General features: G+C 37.3%; 1 protein-coding gene across 9 annotated transcripts in view; it reads left to right on the top strand.

Annotated features, from left to right (window-relative positions):
- Positions 1-26,485, top strand: part of METTL25 (methyltransferase like 25) — a 120,864-nt gene that overhangs the window by 35,124 nt on the left and 59,255 nt on the right. For all 9 annotated transcript variants that reach the window (XR_016022407.1, XM_088801011.1, XM_088801012.1 and 6 more), the window contains one exon: positions 24,444-24,538. Coding sequence is in view for 8 of the 9 variants with exons in the window: in XM_088801011.1 (XP_088657137.1) it covers positions 24,444-24,538 (95 nt within the window). In the remaining variant the exon portion in view is untranslated. The remainder of the gene's footprint in view (positions 1-24,443; positions 24,539-26,485) is intronic.

Genomic DNA, 26,485 nt, shown 5'->3' on the forward strand with positions numbered 1-26,485 from the left:
CTTTGGACAGCCACATTTTCTCATCTCAAAAACCAAATAGCAAAGGTAACTTACTCCCTTCTCTCTTTCCCACACCCCTATCTTCATTTTTCTTGCTTTATTTTTCTGGCTATAGTAAAAAAGAGAATATACGAATGATCTCCTGCACTTTTTATAACAGTGTTTTGCAACTCTGGCTGCCCAGCTGAATTGACTATGTGACACTTGCAGTATATAGGATCTGCGTCTGACCTTCTGAATTATAATCTCTAGGAATGAAACTTGACTACAAGTATTTTTAAGGAGCTCTATAAGTAATTCTGATGAACAGCGTGGTATTATGATTCCATTGGAAAACATACATCATTCTAAAAGATGACTTGTAGAAATATATTCAAGATTATTTATAGTTATTTCAACTTCTCGCATGCAGAGACTTAGGTGGACTCTACTCATGTGCTAATTTGCAAATCCAAACCAAAGGCTAAACCCAAAAGGGCCCATGAGAGTATATCAAAGTCCAGAGTGCAGAGAGAGTTAGAGTAAATAGACCCCAAAAAGTCCTTGAAACGTAGCGCTCAGAGTGAAAAACTGGGGAAACCAAACATGAGAAGGCTGGAAACCAGGTCATAAATACACAGTGAAGTTAAGGGTTAGAAACTACACAAAATCAAGGGGAAAAATCTAGCACGAGCAAGCAACGTCCAAGATAATTGTTATGAGTAGCTGCAGAATTTTGATAGCTTAGCTTTATTGATGAGCAGTGCGTGTGTGTGTGTGTGTGTGTGTGTGTGTAGGCAGACAGTGGCAGAGTTTGTTACGGACTAGTTAGCTAGCAGTGACTTTTTGGATATAGTCTTGGATGTCCGGCTATAGTCTTACTTTGTATATACAACATATACTATATAGTCCTAGTATCCCTGACTAAAATAGAAAAATCCTCCAGTATACAGTGTGTTTGATCTTTATGTTTAACTTACAGGGCCAGAGGTTTGCATGCACACAGTTCACATGTTTCTTGTTCTGTATCTAGCACTAGGTTCCGTGAAGTTGCATCTCTGAATGGTCAAGTATGTCTTGTGACTCTGCATTCACATCTTACACACCTGCCCCTCACCCTCACTTTGTTTGCACAACTGTTTCTAAGTTTGAATTGGGGCATGTGACCCTTTGGGATGTAAATTTGAGTTATTAATAGTCCGACATAGTGTACTAGAAAAGTCTGGTGTGTGCACTGCAACTTTTTATGATGATGTGTACTGTGTAAACAATATGTGCTTTCCATGACGGTGTTTACCCAATTCACTGTAGCAGACCATAGAGGTGGTCTGTCGTGAATGTCAATTTTCAAAAGTACCTCAAAGCTCTCTGAGCTATTATGAATACTGAAGTTACATCATGTTTTAAAAACTGCTTTTAAATATTTATATATTATGAGCCGGTAGTTCCTAGGAGAACAAGAAATACCAGGAACAATTTTATTGCAGTACTTTATAGAATATATGTTTTTTTCCCAAGCTTGACTTGCTTCAGTGTTCTGTCTTAATATTTATTATTATCATAATTAATTTGTGATACTTATATAATCTCCTCCTCTGGAAGTTAGGGACAGAATTTCTTTTGGTTCTTTTTCCCATAAAGGTACAAACATGCTGTAGGAAGCTACAGGTTACCTACCTATCCAGAACTATACATCTCTTCTTCCTTACTAACTAAACTGTGATTTCATTCAGCCCTCAGTTATTGGGAAGATTGAGCCCTTCTGTAGCCTCAGAAATTGGTGAATCTCAATCTAAATTAGTTATGATAATTCCACTTATTTAATAATGGAGATGAGACACAATTCTTAACAATGAGGCATGAGGAGCATGTCTCTCGGGGTTTCCTAGATTTTTTGTTTTGTTTTATTTTGGGTTTTTGTTGTTGTTGTTGTTGTTCTTAAAACTGAACGAAGACAGGAACATGACTTTTTCCTGCCTCTGGACTTGGTCATCTGTATGTGCTTGTTCAACCTAATAGAGGTATCTCTATATCTGCCTACTGTGTATTCTGTCAGAAATTGGTGTTAGTGCTCTGAGTCCTGCACGCCCAGTCTGAGGGTGAAAGGTAATTTTACTTTGCCTGTCAGTTTATCTGCTCATTTCAGAGGCGTACGCGTGAGGAGTAGAGGAAGAGCTGGGACCCTAGTGAGTCCCATGAGGGGATTTCATGGAGTTTTTTCCCTGGCCTACTTAACAGGAGCCCCTCTAGGAGCAGCCCCTGTCAGGGCGGAGATCTGTGCTCTGTCTGCCCCACCTCTTCCCAGCCCCATGCTCGGGACTCTTCTGGTATTATTAGTGCCCTCCAAAGACTGCACATTTTCAGAGTCAAGTGTAAATGGTGTAACTCTTGACAGCATTTAGCCTACCTTCATGTTTATCTCCAGCCTTCATGTGTTATGGGGCATTAAGGTGATTCTGTCATAAATTCCTCCATTTACTTTTTTTTTTTTTTTTTTTTTTTTTAAACCAGGGAAGGGCTTCAGATCATCTCTTAGTGGCCATTTCGATCTGGTCCTGCCATTTATGTATCGAACAGAAATGTGTCACGGGTAAATGGTATCTACTATAGATGGCATCTTAATTTATGTCACCAGTAGTAATTTTAAGGAAGGATGCTAGATACTCATATAATCAGCTTCCCTGTCTTTGAGATTAACGGTTGGTTTCATTGCTTCACACTTAGAGGCACTTCACCTGGAAACCTGTCTGGAGGCTGAAGGAAAATATGTTGAGCATATTATTTTGAAATGTGACACGCTGTTTAAAAATAAGCTTATGTTGCATTTTGATATCTTTCAGATACCCAGCATATGGTATTAAAAATTCCTAAGACAGTGTTAGCTAGTTAATGTAGCATTAAATCATGTATTGTGTCATACAGGAAGATACGACTAATTTCTTAGTCATGTCAATAGGAGTGTATTATCCCATCATTGCAACAATGCACATGATTGCTGTCTGTCTTTTCAGTAAAGATTTGACAGTATTTTCTATATGATATAATATGTACTTTATTAAACAAATCTTTATATCTACTATGGGCATTTAATGCTTGAAGTTTGGAGGAGAAGTGGAATAAAGTAAGATTGCTTTTCAAAACAGCATGTATTTGACTTCTATTTCCAGCCCTGTGGGAGATGTGATTTTCTGAGGAACCCTCCTCCTATAGTTCAGCTAGATCCCAGCGAAATTAGGACATGTAATTTTTAAGGATTGCTGAGTCTACAAAAAAAATAAGGGAATTCTCTGTGGATCAAGAAAAATCAACACCAAAAAATTAAAAGGAGAGAAGGGGAAGAGGGAGGAAAAAGAGTTGAAAACAGAGTAGAGAACAGTGAGCCATAAAGTAGCAGACAGTGTCATGAGGCAAATGCTTGTTACCCTGGAATCCAGAGACTAATATTGGGCCTCCTGCATGGTGGCACAGGTGAACGTGACAAGTCCATACTAAGCCATGACCTTCAATGAGACAAAGCAGTCTTCAGTCAGCTCCATGCAAGAAGCACATTCAAATCCTTGTGCTCCCAAATTTAGGCCCTTGGAATTTCTTCAGCTTAAAGTCTACTAAATATAAGCTGAAAACGGGGAAGGTCTGGCTAGGTATCCTGTTTCCCCCCACCCCAACTAAAAATACTGAATATAGTTAAATTTTCATTCTGAAAAGTATTGAAATACTGGAAAGACACATAGTATTTATCAGGATAATATACAGAAGCATGCAGAAGCCCACACATGATGGAGATACTGAAGCTACCAAGGGTATTTATGTACCCTTGAGCTTTGTTTTCATAGCCCTACAAAGGGTAGGGTACAACAGTAAAATCTATACTTAGGCACACACAGAAGGTTTCATAGGACATATTCTCTTAAATTGAGACCACAAAGTTAAGGACTGAAGTTAGGGCAGCAGTAGTAGGAATAAATTAGAATTCAAGACATAGTTAAGATTCTTTAGAGGAATGTGAGATAAAGGAGAAGGAATTTTGAAGAATTATCTGTTTTCAGCCACTGGGTAGGAAATGGTGCAACTTGCATGATAGGAAATATTGAGGAAGCACCAAGTTTTGGGGCAAAAATGTGAACATGTTCAGTATTTTTAGATTGCTTTATATATAAGCAATCATATTTTGGATAAGTTTTATAAATACAGACATCTAAATACGTGGAAGTGGAAGTATTATAGCATAATCACATAGGATTTATCTTCTCTTATTTTCCAGAAAATCTGTAAGGTAGCTCACTGGCTCATATGGCTCAAGGGTGTGAGAGCCAAGGTCTCTGCGGTTTTTTTGGCCTTTCACTTACGATTACATAATAGCTGCTACTTCTCAAGCCATTATAGTCCAGATGGAAAGAAATATGAAGATGGAAGAACTTCGCCCATCTGAGACAGTATCCTTTAAAGAGCACATTGCTTCTCCAAATGAAATCAAGATTCTGTGAGTGACAAAGGAGGAGAAACTCAATATTGGTAGGCAATTAGCATTCTGTGTGTGTGTGTGTGTGTGTGTGTGTGTGTGTGTGCTCGCGCGCGGGCAATATTAATGCATGAATACGGCACTGGAAGAAGAGTGAAAAGGAGAATGAGGAATGTAACGATATATAACAGAATACAATCATCTCCATTGTCGTCATCTTCCTTTTAATAATACAGTCCCTCTTGGTTTTAATAGAGCAAACATCACTTAGTCGCACAGCTAGAGTACCTGTCTCCCGTATGATTCAAAACAATGTATGCAACTTATTTAAAGAGAAGCTACTTATCCCTCAGTTTTTTCATCTTCCCTTCTGGCTGAGGAATACCAGTGACCTTGATGCCAAAGCTGGCAGCCAGCTGGTGAGGTTGGCAGAGCAGCCCTACTCGTCTGCGTTTGGATAACACACTATACCGCCTGCCTTCCTCTGCACAAGAGATAAATAGGCTTCTGTCTAGTTCATGGACCTGTGTTCTGAGATCCAGTGGGCAATCCTGTCCAGTACAGGTGAATCGCAGGTCCGGTTCTGAATGTATCTCCTTTGTGGGAAACTGACCTAGAGACTGTGACTGGATTCATGTACAGTGAGTGTGCAACAAGCTGACAATAACCACCACAACAAACAATAACAAATTATTTATGATTTATAAATTATATATGAACACAAATGATTTATAAGTGATTTCTTAGAGATAAGGAAAAAAGAGAACATGATAAGGGTTAAAAGAGCCATTCCAGCTAGCATGTGAAGATTATTTTCTGTAGGAGATCAAGAAAGGCTTTATGAAGGTAGTAACTTGCGAATTGCTCTTTGTACAGTAGGACTTAGGCAAAAATGTGGACAGGAGCATTCCAACTATAAGGAACAAGGTGGGTTTAGTTAAAGAGTAGGAGGTCACTCATTGGAAATAGGTGAATACTCTAGTTAGATGGTAACCTAATTCATATGATGGAGGGCAGTGCGACACAAGGTGGGAAAGAAAGGCAGGAGTCAGCCCAACAGGGCCTCATATGAAAAGTCCATGGAAAAGCGAACTTCTGAGCAAGACAGTAACATGACCAAAAAACAGTTGTCAGGAACTGCGATTCTCAACCATGATATTCACTGGGACCCTACCAGCAGAACAGTGGGGGAAGGAAACCACCAGAAATCACGGGACCAAGGCTAGGGGAACAAACCCCACAGCACTGTTCACCCCTAAAAAGGCACCCAGCTGCTTACATTGGTATTCAAAAGGAAAACTCCAGTCAGATATGTGATGGCCATCTATTGTCAAAATGTCTTATTAGGAATTTTGTACACATGCAGAAAAGAATTTCTGATCAGGTGCAAAACTACCCATGTCGGTTCCTAAATACTAATCTTTTAATGAGCATTTGCCATGAGTGAGGTACTATCCCCAATACTTATTATTAACTCCTATACTCCTCATAATACCCCTATAAAGTAATACTGTCATTATCATGTCCAGTTTCAGTTAAGAAAAATGAATCACAGAGAGGTTAAGTAACCTGCTTAAGATCACAGTTAATAAGTGAAGGAGTTAGTATTTTTGCCCAGTCAGCCTGGCTCTAGAGTCACGCTTAAACATCAGTCAGAAACTGGGATAAAGAGTTAGGATTCAGCCTCCTGTGGAGATTCTGTTGAATTTTTAAATATCAGGGCTACAACCCAATGTGTTAGCATTCTGGGATGGGTTCCAGTCTTATTAGAGGACTAGAATCTAAACCAGAACCTGAAATAAATGCATAGGCAGACTCTGTGTGAATAAGATGACGTGTTTAGGGGAAGCTACACCTCCGGGGACACACAAATGCCAGTTCTTCCTAGATCAAGAGTAGAGGCCAAGCATGGAATTAAAAACTAATTCTAGCCCTCATCTGCTTTTAAGAACAGTGCTCCTTCAATACAGAAAAGCTTGGTTAATTTGAGTTTAGGAACTGGATAGGAATATTACTTTAGCAGAAACTGAGACACTTTTGGGACTGACAAATCTATCCTCACTAATACTGGATTAAGACAGTTTCCTAATGTCTGTGTCCCTCTCTTCAGGTTTGTACCGTATATAACTTGTTTACAGTCTAATAAAGTGAACTGGTGCTATTTTCTTTCTCTAGAATATGGTACGGGTGAGGTGTCTCTGAGTGTCCCAGTGCATTTGGAAGTACTCATCTTGTCTTTAGGAGCAGCACTCTCCTTAAGGGCTTCTATTTTGTGTTAAGGTTCAAGAAATATAGGTACTCATTATAAGATAAATATGGCATCTCTCACATTCTATAAACTGTCTTTTTAGATAGATATCAGTGCTTTTGTTTACTAGGATTAAGATTTTATTAAAGCGGCATGATTTTTAATAGCTATATCCTGCTTTAATTTCACCTTTTTTTTCTTTCACATCGTGTACCGCATCATTAACTTCTTATTCTTTTCTGTCCATTTTCTATTTGTGTGGGCCACACAGGCCTCAAGGGAAAGGAGATTGAGAAAGCTTCAGGAAAATTCTGACTATAATGTAGGAAGCACGTGACTTCTGAAAAGCCACATCTTGGAAAGAAAGTAGTTAACCATACCTAGAATCTAAACCAGAACCTGATTTTTAAATATTTTTGGTTATAAATAATAGGAAGTTCATCTAACAGTGGCATAAGAAATAAAGCCATTAATTTCCTCACATAACAAAAAGTGAGGAGGAGGTAGCAGTTCTAGGATTGGTTCACTGACTTGGTGACATCAGCACACTGGGTTCACATCCCTCTCACAGGGCTGCAAGATGACTGTTGCAGTTGTAAGCATCATGTCTTCCTGAGAAGTGGGCATGAGTTAGAGATTTTCTCCTCAGCCATTCTCTTCTTTAGTCAAGGAGGTGGGGAGGGGAGGGCACGGGAATCTGGAAATTTCTTAGCAGAATTGCTTCATCTCATTGTCTAGACATGGTTCATGATGTAACTTTAGCTGCAAGGGAGTCTGGGAAAGTGAATATTTGACTTGTTCAGCCTCTTTGGGGAGGTAGTCAAAGTAGACAGGCATTAAAAATGACCGTTGAATAGCTTAGTAACAGCATCTGCAAAGCAACCTTTTTCTTCTTCTCACCTGTTCCTTCTCCTCCTTTATTCCTCCTTTGTTCTCTGTGTCTTCTCTTTTTTATGTCCTGATTTTGGGGATTGAGACGAGTAGCATGAGAGCACTCTCAAAAAGGAGAGGGGCAATGATTTCTTCAGATGTTCTGTTGCTTTGGCACCCACCTCATTATTTAATCATGGCTGGTTTAGTATGTATCTCACACAATAGACTGAGCAACTTTAAGACAAAAAGCTTGTCTTTAATTTTTTTCTTTGCCCAATTTTCCTTTGAATGCTCTGTATTTACCATAATATGTGATACATAGCAAGTGATCAATAACAGAATATCACAAGATAAAAGTATAAATTAAGAAAAATCTTCAGCGCTGGTTAAAACTAAAAAAGAAACATAACATAGATCTTTGGTGAGACATCTTAAGAAGAAATAATTATATTGACATAGGGTTTGGGAATTCTCAAGGTACTGGGCTGGCGTTGCTCTTCTTAGCAAAGATAAGAAACAGAAGGTTAGAGAAGGTATGCATTCCAGAGACCACTCACTGGAGCAAAATGATGAAAGCACACTATCCTGGTGAAATAGAGGTCTAATTTAATTTTAAATCTACATAAACTCAGATTCCTTTGTGATTATTAATTGTAATTCCTCTTTGGTATTACTTAAGAAGAAACAAAAGTTACCAAATATTTACCTATTAACTAGGAATTTTTTATTTCTCTTCCAAGCATGTTATCTTTAACTGCAAAGCATATAATGACCAAAAAGTTGGTAAAACATGTTTGTGAAAGGAAATTATTTTGTTCTCTTGATTACAGCAGTGGTTTCACTTTTTTTTTTTTTAACCTCAGATCCACGTTAAGACATGCATTTTACATCACTACCTAGTGTGTATATAGACAGATAAATGAAACTAGTACTGAAATTTTACAAAAAAGTACTTTTTTTTTTTTTTTTTGGTTAATATTTGTTCTATGAAAGGTACTGGCTCTTTCTTCCAACACAAAATACATGCTGATGTTTTTATTCTATTCCTTTGTATTAAATTTTCTAAAATACTTTCACTAAATTGATTTCGTTACCCATTAATGGGCTGTAGCCAGTGGTATGATTATAAATGTTTAATGGTTGGCTCTGTCCATGAATAAAGGCCCTAAAATCAACGTTTCCTGGTTTCCGTGGTATAAATACACACAGCTTGGTCAATTTTAAGCTAGTGAACTCATATCACTGAATGCTGAGTTGGGAAGAGATGACCCAGTCAGCTTCCTCTGGAGCCTCTACAAGCCAGCTTCACACCCCTAGCTGTAACCCACAGTTTAAAATAAATATAAATCTGTGTTTGTTATTACCAGATTCATAAACTTCAGAGTTGGAAGAGGAAATATTTTACTTCATTTATATGCCTACCAGTTTGTTACATGAATTTTTTTCTAAGAATTTTAGCATAAAATTTGAGAAAATAAAAAGAAATTAACAACAAATTATAAGTAATTACATTTCAAAATAATTCTTTGAAGAAAGCTTTAAAAACAAATTATAAATGATTGGTTATATTTTAAATTATTTTCACTGAACTTTCTTTTAGCCCGTCTATAAATCATTCATTTTTAATCCAGAATCTGGATATTGGGACCTAGAAACTTTTTAGCAGCTCCTACCAATTTAAAACCAATCTGAAATTAAAATGAACACTCTGAAGTTATCAGAACTTACAAGCTAATTTACTAACAACTTTGCTCATCGAGAATGTCAGCAGACATTTGTTCAACATAAAAATGGTGCTGAAATTTGGGAGACCCTCAAGAAGCTGTACCTACCTACTGTCCGCTTTGCTAGATACCAGGGATTTCTAGATAAAACGATTTAAAGAAATGTACAACCCAAGGGGAAGACAGATAACAAAAGACAGTTGTCATACGGTGTGATAGGTGCGATACAAGTATTAGAGTTATGCATAAGTTACAGTGGAGGCCTAGAGATAGTGACACCTAAATGCCCAAGGGGGTCCAGCACCACATAGAAGAGAGGGGGCTGTGATTGACCAGGGTTTTACTTCTGTCCCTGCAGCGCTGTAGCCTTGGATAAATCAGTTAGCTTTTGTGGGTCATCTGTAAATGAGTGAACAGCAGTTCAATTATTAATAGATGATCTTAGAGGTCTCTTACGACTAATACGATTCTGTGACTTGAGTGTAGCTTTTTGAAACATGCCTTTTTATTTCAACTCACCTATATTTATCATGACACTTAGGTGTAGTTTTGGTGTCTCTTTTTATTAATTATATTGGGTTTGCAGAAACAAATACTTTGCTTTCCTGCAATTGATTCTGCATTTGAATGATAATGTGGAGTTTTTGGAAATCAGACTTTTAAATCTTTGCCAGTATAATAATGGCCATAAATGTTGTTTTCCCCATAGTTTTATATGTTTGGTTTTTAAGACGTCAAATTACCTAATAATAATTTTTAGTAAATGCATATTTAAGTTTTCATTTACTTAACTGTCCATATTAACAGTTTATTCGCTCTTTCAGTAATTCACTTAGAAACTATCAGGAGCTGTCTCAGCTTGACTAAAGTATTGCTCTTGTAATCTTAGAGCAGGTAGGTAGACCCTCCTATCAGCCTTGTGGATTCAGCTGTTTATGAGCTTTTGTTACCGTATCACTACTTCAATATCACCATTCAGCTGGGCTTATGTCTCAGAAAAATTCTTGCCAGTTAATTTGGGATGAATACAGAGATTTGTAGATGTACTTGTCAGTTATCACGCAATTACCTCACATAGACAACTGTATCTGATCTTCAGTCAGTTTTATGTTTCCTAGAGTATTGGCTGATTTTACTTATACCATCGGGTATCTTCTTGCTGCCTAGAAGTAGTTAGAAATAAAGTTTTAATACATTTTTCCCCTTCCTTTCTTTAATTTTCAGCTCATTATTTTCCACGACTAATATAAAGTAGTGTTTGAAGCTCATGCAGATTGCATTTATTCAGCATTTAAAAAGTTCTCCCTGTGCTTACAGTAAATAAAAGAAGTCAAAAATATAATTAAATCTAAAATAGAAAATTAATATGTCCACTTAAAAGAGGTAGTAAATAGAAATAGTTTATGCTTCAAATATAAAGTAATATAAAATCAAAGCTGATAGAAATTCTGACCAGGAAGTTGACTATCAAACTAATAAAAAAACAGGCTTTTTAAAAATTTTTCTTTTTTTTATTTAAGTATAGTTAGTATACTATATTATATTAGTTTCAGGTGTACAATATAGTGATTTGACATTTATACACTATACAGTGTGATCAGCACATTAAGTCTAATAATTATCTATCACCGTGCAAACTTACCACAATATTATTGACTATATTGCCCTTCATCTTTTTCACCCATCCCCCAACACCTCTCCCTTCTGGCAACCATCAGTTTGATTTCCGTTTCTATACATCTGGTTTTGTTTTGTTTGTTCAATTGTTTTGTTTTGTTTTTAGATTCCACGTGTAAGTAAAACCATACAGTATTTGTCTTTGTCTGACTTGTTGTTATACTCTCTAGGTCCATTCATGTGGTTGCAAATGGCAATATTTTGTTCTTTTTTATTGCTGAGGAATATTCATGTATGTATGTACCACATCTTCTTTATCCATTCATCTATCAGTGGACACCTAGGTTGCTTCCATCTCTTGGCTATTGTAATAGTGCCGCAGTGAACATAGGGTGCATAAATTTTTTTGAATTATTGTTTTCATTTTCTTTGGATAAATACCCAGAAGTACAGTTGCTGGGTCATATGGTAGATTTATTTTTAGTTTCTTGAGAAATCTTCATAGTGTTTTCCATAGCGGCTATACCAGTTTGCAGTCCCACCAACAGTGTACAGGGTTCCCTTTTCTCCACATGTTCACCAACGCATGTTATTTGTTGACTTTTCGATAACAGCTATTCTGACTGGTGTGAGGAATATCTCATGTGGTTTTGATTTGCATTTCCCTTATGATTTGTGATGTTGACCGTCTTTTCGTATGTCTTGGGCCATCTGTATGTGTTCTTTGGAGAAATGTCTCTTCGTGTCTTCTGCCTGTTGCTTGAAAACAGGCTTAAAATTTTTGATTTACATTTTACTAGTTTCATATACAAATTTGGATTTGTATACTTTGGAGCAAATGATCTTTTTTTTTTTTTTAAGATTTTATTGGGAAAGGGGAACAGGACTTTATTGGGGAACAGTGTGTACTTCTAGGACTTTTTTTTTTCCCCAAGACAAATTGTTGTCCTTTCCATCTTAGTTGTGGAGGGTGCTATTCAGCCTCCAGTTCTTGTCCTTTCAGTCTTAGTTGTGGAGGGCACAGCTCAGCTCCAGGTCCAGTTGCCGTTTTTCTAGTTGCAGGGGGCACAGCCCACCATCCCTTGCGGGAGCCGAACTGGCAATCTTGTGGTTGAGAGGATGCACTCTATCCAACTGAGCCATCCGGGAGGCAGCTCAGCTCAAGGTGCCGTGTTCAATCTTAGTTGCAGAGGGCAGAGCCCACCATCCCTTGTGGGACTCGAGGAGTTGAACCAGCAACCTTGTGGTTGAGAGCCCACTGGCCCATTTGGGAATTGAACCTGCAGCCTTCGGAGTTAGGAGCATGGAGCTCTAACTGCCTGAGCCACCGGGCCGGCCCCCTGGAGCAAATGATCTTGAAAAATACTTTTGCTATATAACATTCTCACATTTTTCCTCCCAGGGTAAATAAATTGTAATCAAGTTGTCTAAATTTTTTTCATCATCGCTCTGGCATAGTGAGTAAAATTTTATAGGAAGCAACATAATTCATAATATTAGTGTAAAAACTGTCTCATTGACTTAATGTTTCAGATGTTCGATGTGTCGCAATGTAATCTCGATACACAACTGTAAAGAGTATGTAAGAGCAAGCAGAGGGAACTTGTCATGCAGAGTAAGAAGCATCATTAGGGAGCTGCTATCACAGTGTTTTATCTCAGCTCCTGGACTTGACCATTCTTATAGCTGTGCTTAAACATACCAAGACAGTGGTATCTAGACTGAGTGCACTAAGAAACAGTGTTTTAATATAGGCATGACTATTAAAGTAATATATAGACATTTTTTAACTGGGTGTTTAGTTTCTTTTGTACATGTAAGATACTTTACATATTCCCTTGAGATTGCATATCCAGCTGAAGTTTTAACCAAAGTATAAGTGAAATACTCATACATTGATTATATAATGGAGCTAGAAGTGGAGATGAGAAGCAGAAAAAAGGATGTTGTAGATAGGGCTTTACCTGGTGTGGTCTAGAGCAGGGGTGTCAAAACTGTGGCCCGCGGGCCAACTGCGGTCCGCAATCCATTGTTAATTGGCCCACAGCAAATTCCAAAAATATATTTAGTTTACTTAAATAAACCAGGTGAGGCAATACGTACTTCACCTCGAGTGAGTGGCCTGGCTGTTTGTGTATTTTACCACATATGGCCCTTGGTAAAAAACGTTGAAAAAAGTTTGGACACCCCTGGTCTAGAGAGAAACAATTGAGAAATAATAAATTATTCTTTTAGCGTTTACTAGCCAGCTAAGCTCCTTTAGAATATTCTGCGAAGCAAAAGTCGGTACGTAGAATAGATATCAGTGACTTAAATAGAAGGTACATTCTGGTGAAAACAGGAGAGGATCAGTAAGGGCTCAATCCATATTTATGGAATTAATTAGCATGAACATATGATCATTGTGCTGTGACTTCCTTTAAATGTCTTGAATTCAAGAATCTTTCTCTAGTAGCTCCTTTACAGCTTGAATCATTGTTGAGTCACATAAATGTTGATACACATAAATTTTATCTTTTTAAGCTACCAAAATTTTATACCTATATTTATTTTAATCATTTTAAGAGAGAGCAATTTTTTGAATTTATCTGCTTTTAAATTATCTAGTCATTCCTCTTCTGTTTGTACTGTTTTTATTTTTCAATTTATTATATGTGTTATTAATACTGAGGAGTATAGATTGATTTATATAGTTGTTTAATTAATTCTACTTATCCTTTTAGTATTAATATATTCGAGAAACCAGTAAGCTATAAACGCTTCAGAAATCTGGACAGTTCAATATAATTTTAATATGCCTTTTATCCTTTTGAATATTTTGAATACCATATACACTTAACCTTATTTAAAAATATTCTATTTAGCGTTTCCTGTATTGATTAACATTTCTTTTGTAATTTCCTCCTGTAACTTTTACAGTTTTTGTTTTATCCAGTTCTGTAATGTATTTGGATTTATTTTTTTTTATGATTTGAGAAATGGCTCTAATTTTATATTTAAATAAGCATTTCTAATATTAACTATCTCGTTTCCTAAAAGATGGTGTATGCTTTTTACATCCACACTAGAAATACTATATTTAATATTAGCAATTTGGAACCATTTTAAAATTCGGAGATGAAATATTTTTTTTTTATCCAGAGAACTTGCTAAGAATTGAAATGCTAATCACGTTAACCATTTAATAAAGCTTAGGTAGAAAAGTTTGCTTGAGTCTTTCATTTGTGATTAAAATATATGTGGTTTTATAATACAGTTTCATATGAAAAGTTGCAAAATGTGCTTAAAAAGGACAATTTTTAAATTAGCTCATTTTCTTTATAATGTTTATAATGTTTAGATCATTATAAACATTGCTGAGCAGATTCAAAGTAAAAGATGATTTAAGTGATGTGTGTGTCAAATGGGTTTTAGAATCAGATTGTTAAGATCCATGAAAAAACAACAACAAAAAACCCTGTTGGGATTTTAAGTAGCATGCATTGAACTTAAAGATCGCTGTGGAGAGAAATGATGTCTTTATGATGTAAACTTTTCCTCCCAGTAACATATGTTATCTCTTCATTTATTTAGTTGTTGTTTCAGATATTTATTTTAATCTTGCCCAGTTTTAGTTTGGTTTATTCCTGAGTATTCTTTTTTCATTCATGTAAGAAATACTTATTTAATAACTGCCACTTATTAGTCACTATTCTAGGTACTAGGGATACAAGATTGAAAAAACTAAAGCCCCTGTCTTCAGTAAGCTTGTATTCTAATAAGTCATCAGGCAATAGGAAAACAAGTAGATACATAATTTCTGCTTATGAACAGGAGAAAAACTAAACAGAAGAGCAGGGTAGGGTATGTGAAGATCAAAGCAAACTCTTTCCAAAATCACTTACTTTATATTTTTTCTGTTTTTTCCTGTCTTTCAATAAAGGTTATTGTGGTTTTAAATAAGATATTATAAAACCATCTAGATATGAAGGTATAATGTAAGTTGAGTTATTGATATAGATGACCAAAATTTACGTGTCTAAAGGCATAATGTGTTCATTTGTCCTAGACAAAAAATTATATGTCAGGTTTCATTTAGGTCTAAAGAAGCACATGCTTTCCAAAGTAGAATGAGGACATATAGATAATCTTGGTTTATCTTGTAATTCTGTTGATTCGAGAAAGTTCTGTAGTAGGCACTAAAGGATACAAGACAAGTGAAACACTCTCTACCCCTTAGGGAGCTTGTGATCTGGTGAAGAATTCAGAAGGAATTACATAGAACTTGCATGCGTATCTGAGCATGATATATTCATAGCCCATAGGTCTTAATCAACTAAGAATATGAATTATTGAAAAAAATGAATGAAAGGAGTAATGATTGATAGATAAACCAAAAGGTATTAAGACTAGGAGAGGGAGTAATTTTTTATAACAAAGGGGTGAAGATAAGCTTTCTTAAAAAGGGGACATTTGGCTTTCATTTAGAAAGCTGAATGAGATAGGGAAGGACATTTTGAGAACTTTGTGGAGAAGAGGCAGAAACTGCGTGGTGTGTTGTAAGTCAAGTCCACATGGATATATATGACAGAGAGTAAGGTGGGAGTGAGGGTGAAGATAGGAAAATATGAAAAATAAGAATAAATAATAAGTTGTTTTAAAAATAAAATACAGCTGGAAAACAACAACAACAACAAATTAAGGCTAGATTGAGAGCCATGGATGGTATGCTGAGGTATCAGAATGTTATTCAGTGGGAGACAAAATATACTTTTTACAATAAAAATATTTTGCGTGTTTTTTTTAATGCAAAAGAGTTGCACACATTCATCTACATTTCTGAAAAGTAGTATATTTATTGTCATTATAGTGGATAAATTGAGCATGGAGCTAGATCAGACATAGATAGGCTCCTTAGGAGGCAGCTATCAAAGTCCAAAGCAAGGATATATTTGATATGAAATGCAGGAGGAGACAACAATTTACCAGGACTTTTCAGAGATAAAACACTGATATGTGGGGTAGAAAACTGAAAATAACAAAGGAATAAGACAAATAAAGAAACAAAAACTCATAGACACAGACAATAGTTTAGTGGTTACCAGAGGGTAAGGGGGGAGGGGGTGGTAGATGAGGGTAAACAGGGTCAAATATGTGGTGATGGAAGGAGAACTGACTCAGTGGTAAACACACAATGTGATATATAGATGATGTAATACAGAATTGCACACTTGAAAGCTATGTAATTTTACTAACCATTATCACCCCAATAAATTTTAATTTAAAAAAAGTGTATTTTGTTGAAAATAAAGGGAACTGATATTTAAAAAAACAAACAAACAAAAACCACAACTTACATGGTGACCAATAGTGGGGAAATGGGTGGGGGTGGGGCAATGAAGGATAAAGATAATGGCAAGGTTTTAGCTTGGTTGATTACACAATGATATCATCATTAGTGAGAGATCAGATTTGTGGGCTTAGGAAATTAGTTTAGTTTGCATATTTTTAATTTTAGAAATGTTCAGTAAACAATTTAAAATTCTTACCTAGAAATCCAGAAAGAAGTTGAGACTGGAGATATATGAGAATTAAATTTAAAGGAGTAGATGTAATTGCCCAAAAAACTTGTAGAGTGGAACCAGAGAACTTGCCATAATGTAACACTGAATACACTAACATTTGAAAAGTGGGTGGTGGAAAAGGCCTTTGAAAAGAAGAACCTGTTATCAAACCAAAAGAAAAGAAAGTTTTAACAATTTCATTGGTATGAAATTTATGGACTGGTCATATAAGATGATTATTTTTGTTGCCTTCAGAGTTGGAATGGTAAAGAGTGAGAGGCCAGAATCAGATTGTGTTCGTTCAATAATTCTGTATTCACTGAGTAAACATTTGCATATATCCTCCCAAGTAGCAGGTAATGTAAAACATGTAGAGAAATAACTGGCTAGTGCAGAAGTAGAAGTAAGTGTTAATTAGTGTTTTAGAATCATAGTCATTATAACGTTTTCCAAGAGTTTACTATGTACTAAGCATTATTTTAAAGCCCTTACCTGGATTATTTTCTTTAATACTCAAAACTTGTGGAAGTTTTCCTCTCTGTAGATAAGGAAATGGGAGTATAGAGAAAGTAACTTTTCTAAGATGACACAAAGCTGGTAAATAGGGTAGCAAAGTAAAATAATGAAAGCATACATTACTCAAAGCTCCTATAAGCAAAGCTAATGAATAGACTAACAACATAGTAATGCTAATGAAGGAAAAAGGTGGGGGGAAAGAGAGTTAAAATTAAATGTGAAATTGCCATGAGAATAGTGGATAAAAGTTTTGCTAGTTGGCTGTGTGACAAGTAATTCTTGAGGTTAAGCTACTTGTTTTACAAACATTTATACCCAAGAATTCCGGTCAAGGTGGTGGAGTAGGTAACCACTGTGCTTGCATCCTCTCACGACCACATCAACATTACAACTAAACTACAGAACAACCATCACTGAGAATTGCCTGAAACCTAGCTGAACAGAAGTCCTATAACTAAGGATTACAGAAGAAGCCACATTGATACTGGTAGGAGGGGCAGAGATGTGGAACTTGCTGGTCCCCACACCCACGTGTACCAGTTAAAAATCAGGAGGGTTATCTCGGCTGCAGAGCTCCCATGGAGGAGCAAGGGTCCTAGCCCCACACCAGGCTTCTCAGCCCAGAATTCCAGTGCCAGGAAGAGAAGTCCCCACAACTTCTGGCTGTGAAAACCATCAGAGATTGTGGCTGAGTGAGACGGAGGGCGGATGGAGTTTCAGGCATGCCTCTTAAAGGGACTACGCATGGACTTACTTGCTGACAGACTCACTGGCTCTGAGCTCCAGTGCTGGGGCAGCAGCTCAAAAGGCTCCAGTGACATACAGGGAGGAACTGAATTGTCTGGAGTGGTTTTCTCCCAGACAGAAGTGCTGACAGAAGTCAGTGTTCCTTTGTTGAGCCCTTCCCACTCCCAATGTGCATGCACAGGCAGCCACCATATCTGACTTTCTACCAACCTGGCTAACACCTTTTGCTCTATGTTGTTGATTCCCTGATACCTCGCTCCACCCAACTGGCGGGTGCATGCAAGCCACTTCTGGTGGCTTTTTTATATAAATGGCCTGTCTTGGTTCATGCTGCAGACTTTCCTAAAATCTCAAAGGTTCACAAACCCCAAACAAGTAGTATCTAGCCTCAGTGTACCCTGTACCTCTTGGTAAGAAGCCCCAAGCCCAGCACTAGCAGCAGCTGGCCTGGGTTTGCAGCTTAGCTTGTCCCAGGCACCTCTAAGCCCAGTGTGGCTTGAACACATCTGGGGATTGCTTTGTTGTTCATACCATGTGCCCCAAGTAGGGCACAGGTGGAGGCTGAACTTGGCTTGCTGCAGGGCCTTGTCCAGGAGGCCCCAGGCTCCACATGCCCTGTGGCCAGCTTCAGACCACGCCAGAGCACCACCAGGTCAGCTGCACAGATGACACACCCAAAGGGCAGACGGGACAGGCACCAGAGCCCTGCTACAGTAAATCCTGCTCCATAGGGTCAGCCCTTGCACAGCACAGGGCCTCCACTGAAGTCATAGCCAGGCCTCACAGCCAGTCGGCCTGAGAGTCAGTTCCTCCTGTTGACGTGCAAATGGCAACCAAGGCTCAGCTACAACAGGAGGGCACACACAACCCACACAATAGACATACTTGTAGCACCTGTCCAGGTGACCAATGAGACTGCACCACCGGGCTTCACAGGACACATACTACCTAAAGCCACTCTGCTAAGACCAGGAGATATAGCAGCTCTACCTAACACCTAGAAACAAACACAGGGAGGAAACCAAAATGGGGAGACTTGGAAAAGGTAATTGAGTTACCAAGTGGATAGCTGGGGGAAAGTCATTCCACACAAGAGGAACAATCTGCTTTATTTGATGAATAGCAAGAAGCCAGAGTAGAGGCAAGGGAAAATAGAGGAGATCAGAGAAGTAATATCTTTGGGTGGGGGGTACCAATCATGTAAAGCTGTGTAGGATATTACTTTTACTATAAGTGAAAGGGGAATCAGGAAGTTAGCAGTCAGCAGATGGTACACATCAATTAGGATAATTTGAAGTGAGTTTATTTACAAAGATTTGGGTAAAGGGGAATCATGAGAGGTAGTGTAAGTATTAGGGGCTTACCACCCCTATGTTCAAAGGCATAAGGGGAGGAAGAAGTTGGAACCTTAAAGGAGAATGACTTAAGGGTTGGCTGGCTTTAGAGGTGACCTTTGGTCAGTAGGAGGCTGCCTCTCAGGAAGGCAGCCAGGAAGTCAGGATCCAGGGGGGCAAGGGTAGGAGGCAGAGAGACCATTAGGGAGGATAGTGCAGTGATCCTGGTGATGATGGCTCCAACTGGAATGGTGGCAGTGAAACAAGTAAGAAGTGGTTGCATGTAAGATCTGTTTTAAGGGTTTCTTGGCAGATTGGATGTAGCATGGAAGAGAAAGATTAGTCAAGTGACTGATGAGTAAAAAGAAGGTAAGTAAGCTAATGGAGGGGGTGGTAGGCAGGCGCAGAAAATTCCAAAGCTCTGAGATTGGCAAGTATTTTGCCAGTTTAGAGAATGGAGAGTGGACAAGGCTGAAACAGAACAAGGTATGAAATGAAACTAGAGAGGTAGGTACAAGCAGATTATGTAGGATTTTGTCAGTGATCTTAAAAGGAGGAGGATCTATTAAGCAGGGAAGTGAACTAATGAGGTTTAAATGTTAAAAGATCACTGCAGTATGGAGACTGAAGTAAAAAGGAGCAAGAGTAGATGTCGGAAGACCAATCAAGAGGCCTGCACAGCATCCAGGTGGTTTGGGATGGTGGAAGCAGAGCATATATATGTATCTGAGGAATATTTAGGAGGGAGGTAAACAGGAATTTCTAGAACAAGCTATGGATGAAGAAGTGTCAAAGAATGTTCCTGAATTTTTTGACTCATATGAAATTAATAAATGCTGGTGCCAGTCACTGAAATAGGAAAGTTTAGGATATCTGGTGTTGTGTCATTCAGTAATTTAGGCATTGAACATGTTGATTTTAAGGTGCCAATGAAATATCCATTTGGAGATGGTAATTAAGCTATTATTGATACAGATCTTAGAGAACATGTTGTAGGTATAATTTAGGAATTACAGTAGGTTGAATACTAGCTCCCAAATGTCACATCCACTCAGAACCTCAGAATATGAACTTACTTGGAAGCAATCTTTGCAGATATAATTAGTTAAGTTGAGGTCATACTGGATTGGGGTGGACCCTACATCCAATGACCAGTGTCCTTATGAAGAGAGGATACAACAGGACATAGAGGGAATGCAGCCGTGTGAAGACAGAGGCAGAAACTGCAGTGATGCAGCTACACGCCAAGGATACCAACAACCACCAAAAGCTAGGAAGAGGCAAGTAAGGATGCTTCTCTAGAGCCTTCAGAGGGACAATGGCCCAACTGATAACTTGATGTCAAACTTCTAGCCTCCAGAATTGTGAGAGAATACATATGTATTGTTTTAAGCCACCCTGTGTGTGGTAATTTGTTACAGCAGTCCTAGGAAACTAATACAGGAATCCTCAGTATGTGGTGAGGTATAAATAAGACTGCCTAGTGAAAGAGTATGGCTAGAACAGGGGTCGCAATCTGGCTCTCACAGTGAGTTCCCACAGACTAATTGGGGGCAATTTAGACAGTCTTAATATGCCCAGATTTTGCTTTACAAGGCATTAAGACCAGACAAAAGTGATATTTGGTTACCACAAAATTGTTTGGTATATTCTATTATATTCTACCTAGCCTCTTCATACACTTGTTTACCAACTGAAGTCATTCGAGTTCGAGTCTTTGTTCAAAGAAAATATAAGAGGATGGAGAGTGGGAGGATTAAGCCTTGGGAACATTTACTAGACAGACAAGAACAAACCATCAAGGGTATATGGAAAGCATTAGGCAACAGAAAAAAGATAAAATGGTGTATGGCAGCCAGATGAAGGAGGATGTTTGAAGGAGGGAGTATCACAAGCTTCTGAATATCAAGAGGGATCCCGGAAGTCCTATGCATCTCTGCCTGCATCTTCCCTTTGTCACCAGAAATTAGTTGGGAAGCCCAGAATTCTGTGTTCCCCTGGGAATTTTCCTCTCCTCTCGTCCTCCTGCCACCACACTCACAGTTTCACTACTGTCTCTCTAGGGACCGAAAGGACTGCTCTCATCATCCCTTTGAGCCCCACCAGAACCCCAGGCCTCACAGCTCATTCCTGATTTCTGTGACTAATCAAGTGTATTTCTCTATGTCCTTTGTTCTCGCTGGTCTTCCAACTCGCCTCAATTCCAAACTCCTGGAATGCAGTCGGGCATTACCAAAATTACCTATATCTGCAACCTCTTCTCTGAACGTTCCTTTATTTTCTTGTCTAATCAAAGCCTAGCTCTTTCCTAAAGAAGCACATTTACCATACACCTCAGACAGCGGGTTTGTCTATCTCACATCCCGTGTATAATCAGCTTCCTCTTTGCTGCTTCTAGACTGTATCATTTAATGCTGTTTGAGAAGTCACCCCGAAACTGAATAGCTTAGAGCCACAATAATTTTTTATTATTTCTCACAGTTTCTGTGGGTCAAGAATTTGGGAGTAACTTGAGTGTGGGTTTCTTATATTAGATATTTTTCCTGGAATTAATATACCCTTTTCAATGTAATGCATTTTGCAGAACTACTGTTGCACTTTCAATGTAATGTTAAGTAGTAGTTTTTTCAAAGTTTTGTTTAGATTTTACTGGGAGGGGATCTTTCTACCTTTTTTCAGGCAAGGAGACATGCTTTTTTTGTAGTTGTTGTTTTTCTGGCAGCATAAGGTAAATTGCAGAGTAGTGAGGGTGCATTAATTATACCTTTCATTACAAATTCATTGTTTGTTTTTTAAGCTGGATTCTTTTCACATTTCTGCAGTAAGTTACCTTTCATCTCCTTTTCTAGTGTTACAAGTTTGTTTTGCAGGTATTTGGTTGGGAATATTAGAAGTTGGGAAATTGCTAGTTCATTTTTATAATTTTAAATTGTAAGATGTCCTGGTATTCCAACTGTATCCTGTTGGAAGCTCAGTTTGTTTTGTTTTTCATTAAATCTTATAATATTCTCATGGCTGGCTTCTTCGTTTAGTTTAAGTCTCTGTGCAAATATCACACCCTCCAAGAAGACTTCTGTATTAATTAGGACAGAACTATTCACTAGTAAACCAAGGCTACATCATAGATGTTCTTGAGATACTGCTTCCTGTATCCCCTGGGGATGGTGGAAGTAGAGAATATGTATGGATTTCAGGAATATTTATTGTGCTTCAACAGAATCTTCATCTTTTTATTCCAGTTTGATGTACACATTTTGCCATATTCTAAGAGTGCTGAGCTACAAAAAGTTTGGGAAGCATTAAATTAAGATAAAGATTCAGGTGCAAAGTAGGTCCAGACTCAAAGTAACAGTGGCAGAGGGATATTTCTCTTTCAATCCAGAGGTAACGCTTAGAGGTGGTATGGGACCTCTGTACCAGGAAGTCTTCCAAGAACCCGCATCCTTCTATTTTGTTGCTCCACCCTCTGCTGCTCTTGTTTCTGTGGTCCTAGTTGGCTTGTCACCGTGGCTACATTCCAGACAGAGGAAAGATGAAGGGGCATGGAAAGTGTCGGGGGAAGAGCATCCCCCCCTCCCTTTGAGCATATGTCCTAGAATTTGCACACATCGTTTCTGCCCACATCCAGTTCACCAAAACTTAGTCTTGCAGCTATCCTAGCAGCTGCACAGGAGTCTGAGAATTGTGGTCTTTAATCTGAACAGGTGAATACCCAGCCAAAAATTGAGTGCTATGTTACTACAAGGAACAAGGAGAGACTGGATGGCGAGAAAAAAGAACTAGCTGTTTTATTGATCAGCACATTTCCTAAATACTCTGAGTGAAATAGCACAACCCATCTCTCTCTAGCCCCTTACCCGTTACCAATAAGATCTAGGTATGCCTTTTTTTAGTTGTAAGAAAAAAAAACTAAACTACTTACAGTAGCCCTTTCGTTTAACAATAATCATGTCTCAGTTAAATCGCAAAGCCTTCAGTAAAACTGAAGCCATTGTTTCAAGTCATCTTGGAAACAGAGGAAGTAGTCCAGGGTGCCGAGGCCCTGGCTAGGCTTTGAGGGCTCCATGAGTCCTGTGCAACTATAAGTGAAATTGTTTATCTGGCTTGATAGTTCAGAGCATGGTCTCTGAAGTCAGACTGCCGGGGTTAAATTCCAGCTGTGCCATGTGCTACATTTGCAGCTTAGGCAAATTACTTAAGTTTATCTATCTGAAACAGAATAATAGTATGACTACTTCATAGAATTGCTGTGGAGACTAGTTGATATATATATATATAAAGCACTTACAAAAGTGCTAACAGTATTAACTGCAGTATAATAAGTATTATTATTATTATTTCCAGAAGGTCCATATTATCCATCTGATTATCAGTAGGGACTATTATAAATCTTAATACCTGAAAGAAACCATTTTCACATGGTTAAGATCTGCATGAAACTTAAACTTTCTCTATTTTAATGAAAAGTCATCTGATCATGCATAGCACAAAAGTTTATTTAGTAGAATTTACCTCAATATTTTCTTTTCGAGTTTTCTTGTTTTCAAGTTTCTAGTTCTATTTTACTTTTAACTAAATAGAAAATTTTGATTTATCACAATTTTCTTTTAATTGTCACTGTTTTGATAAAATTTAAGCTCTTCTTTTCCAGGCTTTAATTTAAAATAGAAATTGGTTTGTTAATCTTTTCAAAAAACTCTGCAATTAATTGTTTTATATAAGGGTTTAAATATCAGCAAGTTGCACATGTTCACTCCATACGTCAGTTGGGTAACAGATATGTGTGATTAAGCAGTGAGTGTTGATTTTTGTTATTGTTACTTGAACCATAAGTGCAACTGAGCCTAATTGAATCACCGTTGAAAATATTGCAGCCTCTTAATGTGATGAAAAAAAAAGAAGAGCCTATACAGCTGTTCTTTTTTTGAAAAGTGAACATAGTAGCTAGGACAAAAATTGATGCTTCAACATTGTTAGAAATGAATTAATATTATTCTGTGATAAACTGCCAAATGTCATATTTGATAAATCATTTTTGTAGAAAGTCAGGTCAGCAATAAATGTCCAGTATCTCTACTTATCTGCTATAGTTACACTGAACATGAAAAGTATTACCATTTTAAATTGCTTTTGCTAAATCTTAGAGAAATAATTTTGGCAAATTGGTTGGTTTCAAATTGTTGGAGCTTAAACACAAAACAGCTGTTGTTGAGAAAATACGCTTCTCATAACATTAATATGCTTTCAATTAACAGACTGGAATGAACTGTTAAACATTACCACTTCCATGTTGAACTACTGTTTGACTCTCTCAGTGACTGATTTGCTTTCTCAATAGATTATTTACTTTAACTGAAACAGGAAGAATTTTATTTAAATAATCCATATTTTCCCTGTCTGCAGAATGTACTCAAGAAAAGTGGGGATTTCCAATGTGCCACTATTTAAAGGAAGAGAGATGGTGTTGTGGTCGCAATGCCAGAATGTCAGCATGTTTGGTATGATTATATTTTTTTTTCTGGTCTAAGGGCTTTATCCAGATGTTGCAGAATGTATTATTTTTGGCTAGTGCCATGCAGTAAATGCCAAATTTTGCAGAGCATCATCATTAATGCTTTTCTGCAGTACAAATTATGAGAAAAAAATGACTTGCCCTTCCAACATTATCCATTCTACTTGCAGTATGGTAACAATTTATAGTTATACTATAATTCTACATTATAGTACTGATTTTGTTACGTATAATTACTTAAATTATCATATAAAATGTACCAACTACCAAATCTTAAACACAGAATTAGTTTACTGATTTGTCCACAGCTGTGTGGCGTGTTTGTGTTTACTTGTAGCAGGTCATTTAGTCTCCTAATTTTTTATAGAATGGGGAAAATATTATTAAGCTACTTGGAATATGAAGTAACTATCTAGTTAAATAAAACTTTATTGTGACTGATTTGTCCAGGCCTAGAACACTTTATCCCATGGCTTTCTCTGTTCTTGGTACTATATTGGTTTACAAAGGAACGGATGCAAGTTAAACAGTGTAGGTATTTTTTTGTGATGAGAAATGTAAAATATGATTGAATAAATAATGTGTTTAATGTCCACCCCAATATAAATTAATATTATAGGGCCATTATTTCGATGTCAGTAGCATAGCTATATAAAAAATAGTGTACCAGGTTTCTAGGTCATGTATCTTAGAATTATCTTAAAAATCTATTTATGCTCAAATAATAATTTCTTTTTCTAAGTCCTTTTAAAATACTTTTCTGTGAATTTGTTTTTCTTTCAATATATCTGTAAATGATACTTGCTCAAGGTCTTGTTGTAATGGCAGGTCATTCTTGGAATGACTTGGTTCCCAGAATACTGGCAGCCAGACTGATACCCTGAGGCAAAAAATTGAACTAGTCCTTTATAGGGAGTCTAACTAGCCTATGAGGAAAGACCTAAAGATACTGGTCTCAGGGATTTCATAATGAAACAGGACAGATCTTCAACTTTATCATGAATCCCACAGTTAATTGTCCTTATTCAGAAGCATAATGCTTCTGCTCAGGTTTGTGATACCTGCATTTTAATTATCAGCAGACAGCCAAGAATCACTAGATGTCTAAGAAAGTCTAACATGAAAGAATTGACATAAGATAAACAGCAAAAAAGCAACTTGGAGAAAATGGAGACTGTCCAAAATAAAATAACTATCAATATCCTAAAGAGAAATAAAAGAATATACTGTAGCCACAATACAAGAATGTTTACTATAAAATAAACATTAAAGGACCAAAAAGGATCATTTTTAAAAAGGGAATTCCAAACTATAGAATTTGTAGGCCATGCTGCATTAAGAACTTTCCCCGGTCACTGTCAGCTTCCCATGGAACGCCCGTCTCCTTAGCTGCGTTCCAGTCCCTGCCCACCTTGACCTTGATGCTGGAGTAATCTTAAACGGTGGTGAGCACACAATGAGATATATAGATGATGTATTATGGAAATGTGCATTTGAAACCTATATAATTTTACTGACCAATGTCACCCCAATAAATTTAACAGAAATGTTTTAAAAAGTAAAAGGAACATTTCTTTTGGTGCCTCTTGTTTTATTGCCTCTTGCTTCCTAACTGATCTGTTCCATAAATATGCAAAGCTTAACGAGTTTAAAAAAGAAAAGATAACCTTTCTGGTGATGCTTTCAGATAAATTGTTAAGGGTACTAACCACAAATAAAATTTTAATTAGATTAAGACAATCTTGTCAGCATATTGTACGCCTGATAAAACTGCAAAATATTTTAGGTTAGTATGAAATATTCACTTGGTAAATTTTCTTCATTACCTTTTTATATTGGGCAAGAAAAATATTAATGTTTGTAAGAAACTTATCACCTACCTGATTATCTTTTGTTCTGTAATCAAACTTTGTCACTTGTGTTTCTAAAATAA

The sequence above is a fragment of the Rhinolophus sinicus genome, chromosome 1 (assembly GCF_057876585.1).
Source record: "Rhinolophus sinicus isolate RSI-liver-muscle chromosome 1, RSI-T2T, whole genome shotgun sequence".
Lineage (NCBI taxonomy): Eukaryota > Metazoa > Chordata > Mammalia > Chiroptera > Rhinolophidae > Rhinolophus > Rhinolophus sinicus.